This window comes from Bos javanicus, chromosome 13, assembly GCF_032452875.1.
Source record: "Bos javanicus breed banteng chromosome 13, ARS-OSU_banteng_1.0, whole genome shotgun sequence".
NCBI classification, from domain to species: domain Eukaryota; kingdom Metazoa; phylum Chordata; class Mammalia; order Artiodactyla; family Bovidae; genus Bos; species Bos javanicus.
Genome location: NC_083880.1, coordinates 61,701,361 through 61,712,490, shown reverse-complemented (window position 1 = coordinate 61,712,490; position 11,130 = coordinate 61,701,361). Strand labels below are relative to the sequence as shown.

The following is an 11,130-nucleotide window of genomic DNA, read 5'->3' as shown; positions in this document are numbered from 1 at the left end:
CACAAGTTGGGGAGCTGAGATAACAAGACTGTAGGCATGTGCAGGATTAGGGTTGCAGGGGTTGGTCTACCCAGGCTCTTACTCTCCAGGCACAGGCCCTACACTTCAGACTAGAGTTCACATTTGTAAAATGGAACAGAACAAGGGCTAGCCCCCAGGCCCAGGAGGAGATAAAGCAATGTTCAGCCCACCAGCCCATGAGGATCCAGCTCTTGGAGGGAAACCAGGCAGAGACCCACTTGCTCCCTGGTTGGCTGCATCTGAAATTTCCCTTGTCCCTGATTCTTCCACTTCAACCTCGTTTCTTCCTTTTACCACAAATATTTTGAGCACCTCAATGTGCCCAACTACTATGCAAGTTTCAGTCTGGTCAGAGACTGAAGAATACCTCTAGAGTCCTTTGCATTTGCCTGAGTAATTTATCCTCTGCAAAGCTACCCCAAGGCCACAGTAGAGTGGGCACTGAGCAACTCAGGTGGGAAAATTACTGCTTGGCATGGTGGCTCTGATGGAAGGTTCTATCTGTCTGTGATCTGGGTCCCTGTTCAGAGCTGTTTCTTGCTTGCTACACTCCTGCACTATCACTCTCTTCCCACCCCCGACTCCTAGTTCTGTCTGGGTGCCTGCAGTCGCAGCCCCCTGCCCCTCCACCGGGTCCCTCGCCCCTTATTAGCTAGGGAGCCCTGGTGAATCACACCCGAAAAGGGGTGGGGGCGAAAGGGGGCGGAGCGAGCCCTGCAGGAGAAGACCGCGCGTCTAGGCCTCCTGCAGGCTGTCCGCTGGGGTCGCCGCCAGCCACCGAGCCGTCCCTCTCGCGGAGTGCACAGCGTCGCCCCTGCGCCCCAAGCCCTTCCAGGCTCGAGGCTCCCGCAGGTTATGGCGGACGAGGGTTCGGGTCGGGGGGCCTGGAAACCGCCGCGCGCCTGGTCCCTGCGTCTGGGGCCCGAGAGGCTGGGGGACGGCGGGTACCCAAGACCCCACAGCCCGCCCTGCAGCCGCCCCGCCTGTCCGAGAGCGCCAGGAGGAGGCCTCTGCCGCCACTGACCTGAGCCCGGAAAACCGGCCTTGTCGGGGACGGCGCCCCAGCAACCTGTCGCACAGAAGGGTTGGGGGCTCGAGCTGGAGCCGGCGGGAAGGTCGAGGAAATGACGACTGAGAAGGGCGCCATCTTCATGGAGGAGGCGGAGGTGGGGGGCGTGGGGCAGCCGGGGGGAGGGGATGAAGGTGGTGGAGAAGCTGGTGGGGGGGGAGAGGAGAAGCTAGAGGTGGGAGCGGAGGCGCACGAAGGCCTGGGGCCCCTGAGCTTGGTGGCCCGGTTGTGGACCCGCTGGAAGCCGTCAAGTGGGGAGCAGGAAGCCGTGAGTGCCCAGGCGAACAGGGCCTACCTACGAATGGAGCACAGCTCTGGGCGCACGCGCCAGTTGTACCTGATCCCAAGGAGCTACATCATCCAGAATATTTCTGGCTTCTGGGTCACTGCCTTCCTGAGAGGCTAGAGGCCACTATTACAAAGGACATAAGGAAACTTGGGTTGGTAAATATGTTCACTGTCTTGATTGTAGTAACGGTTTCATGGCATGTGTATTTATGTCAAAACATGGGACTTCCCTGGTGATCCAGTGGTTAAGACTCTACGCTTCCACTGCAAGGGGTTGCAAGTTTGATCCCTAGTTGGGGAACTACGATCTCACATGCCACACAGCATGACCAAATATATATATTTGAACAACATATCAAGTTGTATAGTTTGTCAATTATAATTTAAAATATGAACATAAAGTCTTTTAAGAAGGCAGCTATAGTAGTGGCTAGAAGAACAGGTTTTGGAAGCTGGCTTCTTCAGTTGAGTACTACTACAGCTCTCTGGAGAAGGCAGTGGCACCCCACTCCAGTACTCTTGCCTGGAAAATCCCATGGACGGAGGAGCCTGGAGGGCTGCAGTCCACGGGGTCGCTAAGAGTTGGACATGACTGAGCGACTTCAGTTTCACTTTTCATTTTCCTGCATTGGAGAAGGAAATGGCAACCCACTCCAGTGTTCTTGCCTGGAGAATCCCAGGGACGGGGAGCCTGGTGGGCTGCCGTCTATGGGGTCGCATAGAGTTGGACACGACTGAAGCGACTTAGCAGCAGCAGCAGTAGCAGCACAGCTCTCACCTGCCATGGGATGGCTCAGCAGTCTACCTGAACTACTGGGGCTTGTAACCTCCTCTCTTAAGTCGCTCAGTTGTGTCCGACTCTTTGCAACCCCATGAATCGCAGCACACCAGGCCTCCCTGTCCATCACCAACTCCCGGAGTTCACTCAAACTCTTGTCCATCAAGTCGGTGATGCCATCCAGCTATCTCATCCTCTGTCGTCCCCTTCTCCTCCTGCCCCTAATCCCTCCCAGCATCAGAGTCAAGGAGGCTGATAACAGAACATGCCTCAGAGGATCATATTCAAGATTAAGTGAGCTAACACATGGAAAGTATCCACAGTGTCTGGAACACAGGAAATATCCCATGAATGGCAACCAGCATCTTTTTCACTGGTTCGGTACTAAGACTGGATGGACCTAACAGGCGACTATTGTTTTTGTTTGCTGTGTATCCCTTACTATGGTGAATCGTTGTTTCCTAATCACCCATTCCATGTGACTTTGGTGGACAGAAATTCACAGTATCCAATATCCTTGGGGTATGCAGCCTGTTAATAATACTCAGTCCCCCTAGATGTAGTGATTGGTCCAAGATGTACAAACAATAATCCCAGCTGGGCCCCTTAGAGACCTTTCCTGGGATTTATCTATGTTGAATATACTAACATAATGGGAAGTCTTTTTCTTCTGGGCTTTCTTAACTGGCTTATGTAGGCCTTGGACTTCCCTGGTGGCTCAGATGGTAAAGAATCTGCCTGCAATGCAGGAGACCTGGGTTTGATCCCTGGGTTGGGAAGATCCCCTGGAGGAGCACATGGCAACCCACTCCAGTATTCCTGCCTGGAGAACCCCCATGGACAGAGGAGCCTGGTGGGCTATGATCCATGGGGTCACAGAGTCGGACTCGACTGAGTGAGCACAGCACAATGTAGGCCTAGACTGATCTATGCCATGCTCTGCCGGCCTCCCACAGAGGAAGACTGTTGACAATGGGATAAAATGGTACAGAGAAAAGCAGAGTGACGACAGGGAGAATCTTAAGGCTATCCTTTGTGCCCCTGGATCTATCCAGACCTGAAGCCAAACCACTCTTCCTTGATGACTTATGAGCTAATCAATCCTTGGGGCTTTGGGCAGTGTGACCAGTTTCTACTGCCTGACACTGAAAGAGTCTTACATGACAGGTGAAGTGAGTGAGCAGCAAACTATTAGAGCTGGGAATCCTTTAAAAACCAGGTCTCACTGCTACCAAAGCTCACACTTGCCATTTCCTACCTGGGGGGCCAGAGGGGCGTGATGAGTGACTCAGTATGGAGGGGTTGGGGAGGTGGGAGAGGCTTTGAACATGCACCAGGCAGAGCGGCAGAAAACCTGATGTGAGACTGAGCTTTAGGGGAAACCACTCAGCTCAACCCACTGGGGGAAATCTGTGTCACCTCAGACCTGTAACCCTTGCGAGAAAGTCAAGAAACATGACAACAGGACAATGACATATTTATTTACAATTGGACCAAAAAAAGGCATACAGGCATCTTTTAATTAAAAAAAATGATGATGATTAAAAAAGTCAGAAAAATTGATGTCTGAACCCTTGATGAGGAGTCTGTTTACTCACTCCCCCCCAAAAGAGAATCCGTTAGGGAAAAAAATTCAAGATGTGAATGAACAAGACTCCATTTTCATACTCTACTGCTTGGGTTCCCTTTCCTCCAACCTGATTCTTGGTGGACGCCGCTTGGTACTGCGGAGTCACTGTGAGGCAAGGTTGAGAAAATCACTGGTTTGACTGGTGGAGCTGGTGAGGGCTGCTGGGAGAATATGGGGGTGGGGGTGAGGGGGGTATGTTCCTAGCTTAGCCAGCATCCTGAGCTTTGTCTTGTGGTGGGGGTCCTAATGGGGCTGGAGCAAGGGTGAGCGGCTGTTACTTAAACCCTGACCCCAGGGTATGTTTGGTCTCTTGCAACTTGAGAGCAAAGGTCTGTGACAGGCATGGGGGAGGTCAGGGGTTAGGAAGAGGGGGTGCCAATGAAGAAGCCAGGCATCCGTGTCAGCTCCTCTTTCTAACTTAGGCTCCTTGCTTCTTCCTGGGACTCAGGGAAGGAAGGACACAACTTACTTTCCACTCTCCTTCTTGCAGGTAGTGTTCTGGGTGTTCCCCAAAGGAGGCAAGAGCTCAGACAGGAAGTTAAGGGGCAGGGTCTGGCTAAAAGAGCTGTGTGTGGGCACTGAGGCTGGGGGATGTCAAGGAGAGAATGCCTCTTCCCAGCCACCGAAAGAGGAGATCTGAGGTCTCCAGGCCTTGTCCTGCCTTGGAAGTGGGGGAGGAGAGGGTTCCCACCAGCACACACTGCAAAGAGCAGCACATCCCCCTCCCTGCCCAACCCAGGAAGGGGCTGAGGAGCAACCTGAGGGGTGAGGACCCTCATCCAGACAGACGCGTGAATGCTTCGTTTGGCTCTGGAAATACTTGACCCCAGATCCAGGGTTTCTTGGCACGAAAGACAGTTCATTCCAAGTCTCTCCTCTGGTCCAGCAAACTCCTGCTGCTCTGAGCAGGGGCGATTCCTGCTGTCCTGGGGCACTTGGCGCCCAGTACTTCTGGGGGATTTCCTTGGCTTAACCAAGATCTGGGCTTGCTCCCAGTGACAAGATGACCAGAGGCCTGGTGGGGAGCCCTGCTTTGAGCGGCCCTGGGAGGAGGCTAGGGAGGAAGGAATAGGGAGGGGAAGGGGCTGGAAGAGGCTGGTTGGCACTGAGGATGCGAGTCCGGGCTGAGCTGTGCTTTGTCGCGGCATCAATGGTGAGGACGGGCAATGAGAGGCTCAGAAACCTCCCTGAAGCCCTGGGCGTTTCCTCTTCCAGTTAGTTGTGGGGTAGCCAACAGCCCTGAGGAACTGAGGTGGAGACGGTGACCAGAACCCAGTGTCTCGGTGGATTTATCCATCCTGGATCCATTTGTTAAAAAAAAAACTAAGGGAAAAAAACCCCAAACCAAAAATACACCTGAATAAACAGGTCCGAGAGTTCCTGCTGGAGGGAACTTCCTTAGCACTGAAGAAAAACAACCCACAAAAAACTCATCCCCCATAGAACTGCAATAAGATGATGAAGAAAATGCGAGATTTATCTACAGGCCTCCCCGCCCCCCACGCAGCCCCGGGATCCAGGAACACTGTGCCAGGAGTTACATTCCAAACGAGCAGGAGTTGTTTTATTTTGCGTGCCTGCACTTCCCTGTGCGGGGCGGCTTCCTGTCCGTGGATGCAGTGGGCCAGACCGTGGTCCACCCCCATCAGTCTATCTTCACGGCAGCGTAGATCTTGCGGACAAACATGTAGGCTGCATAGAAGCCGATGGTGCCCGTGAGGAGCCAGAAGGACAGGACCATGAGGGCAGTGTAGCCAAAGTAGAGGAGAGAGGGAATGAACTCGACGATGTCCAGCTGGGGCGCGAACAGGGAGAGAAGGGGGACACTCAGTGCCAGCCTGCTGTGGCCAACCAGGTGTCCCCCAACCTTGGCCCGGACCTCGTGGGCAGGCAGTGAGGGGCAGGTGGGGCACACAGCCAGGGTGAACCTTCATCAGCACCAGGGCCTGTGCTCCGCCCTGGATGCTCACGACCACTATGGTGGGTTATTAACCCATTTTACAGAGGAGCTGGGATTCGAACCTGGAGTCAGAGGGCTAGGAGCCCAAGGCCCATATCCACTGACCAGGGCATTCCATGTCGGAGTAGGAGTCTTCCTGGGGAAGGGCCTGGGAGCTCACTGGGAGATGGGGCTGACCTCAGGGCCCACTGCCAAAATGACGAAGGCAGGAAGGCCACAGCTGCCACTTCCCCACCCTCCACAGCCCCCAGAACCGTGCAGGGAGACTTGCGGATGGCTGGAGCACAGAAGTCGGGGGAGGAGAGAGGCGTTCACAGCTCCTGACTGTGGACCAGGGTCACCATGAGCCTGTCTCAGCCTCTGGTGCTCTCCGCCTGAGTGCGCTCTGTCACTTTTATTACCGTCACATGGGAGTCCTGGGGAGTTGATCCTGGAGCATCTGAACCCCTTAGCTGAGTTCTCAGACCTGGGCAGTGATGCCAGGGAATCTGTCATGTGCCAAGTGGAGCTAATCTGGGACCTTGGTATCAAGACCTTCCTGCCCACCAGGGCCCGAGTGGGGCCTGTTCCAGGGCTCTTGGGCAGACACATGGTCACAAAATGCCAGGAGTCCACAAGAAAACAGTAAGGGTCACTGTTTGAGACCATCTCCCTGAAGTCAAATAGCCACAAACTGGGGGATGAAGGCCATGTCTTCCAGCTCAACCACCCATCTCTCTTTATGGGCTTTCTCGTGGCTGAAAGTGGGGTGAAGGTGATGGGGGGGACAGAGTAGTGGTAAATCCAGTGAAAACCAGAAAAGGAGTGAGGCAAAAGGCAGTGCTAGAAAGTTCCTTAGAGTTCAGACAGGCCAAGGCCATCATGTTTCAGACAAGGCTCTCGGGCTGGCTTTAGAGCAGAGAAGAAAGCCTCGGGCAGAGGCAGGAAGGGCAGGAGGCTGAGCTGTGACCTTTGTGTAGGCGGCTATGGAAGCAGGCTTCACTTGCCCAACACTGGCTCTTGTCTTCCTTTTTTCCGGGGTCTTGGGTACCCACTCCCTACTCTGTGGTCCTGTTGGGGCTGTCACTCCAGTACAAAGCCTAAGCTAGTCAATCAGAGTACACCAACCTACTGGACATGAGGAACAGTGAAGGGTGACATATAACCTGGGCCAGTGAGCATCTTCCCTGGGACTGATAGTATGACGACAGAGGACTGGGCCAGTGAGCATCTTCCCTGGGACTGATAACATGAGGACAGAGGAAACACTTTCTTTTATCGCTAGGGCTGCAAAGCTAAAAAGAGACTCTACGGCTGCTACTGGCCATCCTTCTACTTTGTGAAAAGATCCTACCTGCAGACTGAAGCCAAGAAAACACACACAGAGCTGAGGTATAAACACAGAGCCCTGATAACCATTTAAGCTGCTGGATCTAACCAAGCCTGAAGCTGTACTTCAACTTCTTATTAAAGTTACATAAGCCAAAACATTCTCTTTTTTTGGCTTAAGCCAGCTGGAACTGGGTTTTGGTCACTTTCCATTCAGAAGAGTTTCTGATAAATAGGGGCTGTAGAGAAGGGAAATTAGATTTGTTTTGCAGGATTCCAGCATTAAGATTGATCTGAAGATGGAGTTTGCAGTAAGGCAGATTTCAGTGTGAATCAAGGAAGACCTTAATAATGACAGAAGCTATCTAAAGAGAATGGGAGGTCAGGAGGGAACGCCCTCCGTCACTGATGTGCTAGAGCAGGGCTCGGCAAGCTTCTTAAAGGGACAGGTTATACTGGGTTGGCCAAAAAGTTTATTCAGATTTTTCTGGAAGATAGTATGGAAAAACCGGATTGAACTTTTTGCCCAAGCCGACAGCTGAAGCCATGTGGTCTCTTGTCAAAACTACAATACTCTGCCGCTGTAGTGTAAAAACAGCCTGGACAACAGGTAAATGAATAACCGCCAATAAAACTGTTTACAGCAACAGGCCTGCTGGCCCACAGGCCACCACTGACTGACTCCTTAGCGAGGTGATCCTTTGTTGGGATTGCTGGAGATGGGGCCAGTCAGGGAACTGGAAGCAGGGGTGGAATTCTGCACTCAAATATCTGGACGGTCCTTTCCAACCTGATGTTTTTGGGAAAGGGAATTCCAAGCTTCACTTGGTCAGCCTATGGCTCTAGTTTAGTTTCAGAATACAGCTTGGTTATAAGCAGAGGACTTCCTGCTTTGGAAACCCAAAATACAGTGGCTAAGTCCTGGAGGTGACACAGGGGCCAACCAAAGCAACTCCCAGACTCCCCTCAGTGGCCCATCTGATTTCTGTGTTATGCGCACATCTACCAAACCTGTTGTGGGGATCTGTTTGGACTCTTAAGCCACCCTCTGGGGACAGTGAGCTCTGTGAGTACAGCTGAGCCCCTCAATCTGAGTGCTAAAGCCTGCTTTAGCAGTTTCTGTTCTTATCTCTTTAACTCTTCTCGTTTACATTTATTCTTTCGTGTTACTGTTCTTTTTTCTCCCTGTCTTCTTGAGGTGAACACTATTACCTTACTTCTCTTAAAAGCACTGTAAGGTGAAACACTTCCTTTTAGCTCTGCTTTGGTTGTCATCTCACAGGTTCTCCATACAACATTCTCATTGTCGTTTATCCTGAAGGCTTTTGTCACCCAAACATATTCTCTTTCCAAAAAGGTTCTGTTCTAAGAGCAGGAACAGTTCTAGAATGACCTTGGTCCTCCCCATTCTTGGTAGAAAAGTAAGATTTAGACACTAGAGGTTTTTCCCCAGCACCCCCTCCCTACAGGCCTGCCCTGAAAGGGCAAAGGGGCTCCCTCATGCAGGGTGGTACCTTGTTAACAAAGTAAAAGATGGCATAGACCAGGACATAGAATGCAGATCCCCCGGAGACTAGGAAATTCCTCCACCACCAGCGGTAATCCTGAGAAGGAAACAGAGAAGGGTCATTGCTGTCTCCAGGCTGAATCTCTTCCCCAAGTTTCACAGTTGCCTGAGGAGCTTAAAGACCCTGTATAAGGATGGTAATATTTGGGGTCATGTGAAGGTTTTATGCCTTGACTGTGATGGTGGTTACACCACGGCATGCATTTCTAAAAACTTACACAACTACAGACTAAACAGGGTGAACATTACTGTTAATAAATTACATCTTAATTTAAAAAATCAACAACCAAAGAATACTATTAACATTAGCATCTCGTGAGCAAACGTTCACCACATGCCACGTCCTGTTGTAGGTGCTGATTGTGAATCAGCTCAGAGTTCACGAAGCAGCCCTCTGAGTTAGGTCTGGAAGGCACACAGAGGTTAAATGACTGCTCAAGAGCGACTGGAGGAGCCAGGTTTCAGCCCAGGCTGTCTGTCCCAGAGCCCTGACTTTGCTCATTCTGCCAAGAGCTAGTCCCCAGATGGAGGGCAGGTTACCGAAACGGCGCCAGCTGTTGAAGAAATCCCTACTGGAGTGGACTCAGTACTCACAAGTACTGTCATGAGGTCGTGGTGACCTCCACCCACAACGAGTCTATAGCTGAACAAGCGGAAGCTCGGCAAGGGGAAGTGACGCACTTGCCCAAGGCCTCAGAAGACATGGAACCACGTGTCGTGGGAAACCCAGTTTCCCTGACCCATTTGATGCTGGCCCCAGCTCCCCCTACCCCCAAGTGCTGGCCACGTTCCCCTCACCTCTGCACACAGCTGGAAGTACACCATGACAATGCTGATCTGTGAACAGGACACCACCAGGATGATGAAGACGAGGAACAGGAAGCCGAAAAGGTAATAGAACTGATTCTCCCAGATCGCCTGCGGATGCATCAGAGCCGGCCTTCAGTGGGCCCGCCCCTGCCCCTGCAGTCCTTGCCTGCGCTCGGGAACTCCACCCCACAGTCGGGACTGGCAGGAATGGAGAACCATCATGACACCACTGGGGCCTGTGGTCCTGGCTTGTGCCTGGCCTGGTCTCTCCTCTCTGGAGCAGAGGGTGAGCCAAGCTGTCCCTAGGGAGGGGCTGGGGCATGGCTGATCCTACCATGGGTGGGCCCTAGCCTGAACTCAGCAGCTTGTGGAAAATAACAAATCCCACCCCAATCAAAATTACACAGCAGCCACCACTAGCTGGGGTGGCTCACCATGTACCAGGCACATGCTACATGCTTTATGCACACAACTCCACATGTCAGCCTGTGAAAGGGTGGCCTTTTACAGTGAAGGAGTCAAGGTTCAGAGAGATCAGTGGCTGGCCTGGGGTCACACAAACAGAATAGAGGTGGCCTCCTTGGGCAGGCAGCCAACCCATCCCAGGCAGGGCTGGGTGGGCGAGGGGGTATCAGCTGGGCAAACTGGGCCATTCCAGAGGTGTGGTTGCTTGTCCAGCACTTATTTAGGGCAAAGTCCTCTCTCTGTTCTGGACACCGAGCTGGGTCAGCTGGCCTTAGATGGCTCTGAAGAACCCTTCTGCCAGCTTTCATCTGGGCAGGCCTGAGAGAGGAGCAGTCATCATTAAAATAGCAGCTTTGAGTTAAGAAGCATTTCCTGAATGTCAAGCACTGTGCCTTTTAAGGACATTATCATGTTCCAGCCTCATAATGATCCTGAGAATTAAGCATTATTTCCCACATTTTCCTAGCAGTTCCGAGTAACCAAGACAGGTAAAGACATGTGCGGACCCAGAAATCAAAACAGATGCAACAATGCTACTAATAAGGTGGTGACTAATGGCAATATTGCTAACACAGCCAAAGCAGCTTCTAGAAATTTCACTGAGCCCCTCCCACACCAGACCCTGCACACAGGCCCATCTCACTTAACCTTCCAAGCTGTCATGAAAGGCAGGACTGTTACTGTATTTTAGGGTGAAGAATGGGGGCTAAGAGAAGTTAAAATTTCTGTCTGAAATTTCACAGGCAGTAGGTGGCAGAGCACCTGAGCAGAGGGGTGGGGACAAGGCTGGTGTGGGTGAAGGTGAGGGGTGGGAGCAGGTAGCAGTACTCACACTGAAGATGAAGAAAAGCTCGATGAACATGGCACCAAAGGGCAGGATCCCAGCCATTAGAATACTGCAGAGAATGGGAGGGTTAACACTGCTGGGAGACCTGGGCCACTGGAAGCTTCGGGCTCCCTCCTGAGCCAGTGAGAATGAGAGTGCTAACACAGTGGAGTAGGTCTAGTGCTTTTGCATGCTTTTGTACCACTACAGTCATTCAAGAGGTGTGCATCCTTCTCCCCATTTATAGATGGGGAACTGCAGTGCAGAGAAGGGGCGTGGCTTGCCCAAGGTCCCAGGCAGTTGCAACCTGTCACCCTGCACCTTTCCACCCCACCCCCGCCCGGCCAACACCTAGTCTGGCTACAACTTGGTCCTCTCTATATTGGAGTGAAGCTGAGCTCTTATGAA

At 52.3% G+C, this 11,130-nt stretch overlaps 1 protein-coding gene across 2 annotated transcripts in view; it reads right to left on the bottom strand.

The window, feature by feature from the left end:
* Positions 1 to 3,616: 3,616 nt before the first annotated feature.
* Positions 3,617 to 11,130, bottom strand: part of TM9SF4 (transmembrane 9 superfamily member 4) — a 51,731-nt gene continuing 44,217 nt past the window's right edge. For both annotated transcript variants that reach the window (XM_061437223.1, XM_061437224.1), the window contains 4 exons: positions 10,729 to 10,792; positions 9,420 to 9,539; positions 8,569 to 8,658; positions 3,617 to 5,581 (listed from right to left, as the gene is read on the bottom strand). In XM_061437223.1, coding sequence (XP_061293207.1) covers positions 5,432 to 5,581; positions 8,569 to 8,658; positions 9,420 to 9,539; positions 10,729 to 10,792 — 424 coding nt within the window. In that variant the 3' untranslated portion in view covers positions 3,617 to 5,431. The remainder of the gene's footprint in view (positions 5,582 to 8,568; positions 8,659 to 9,419; positions 9,540 to 10,728; positions 10,793 to 11,130) is intronic.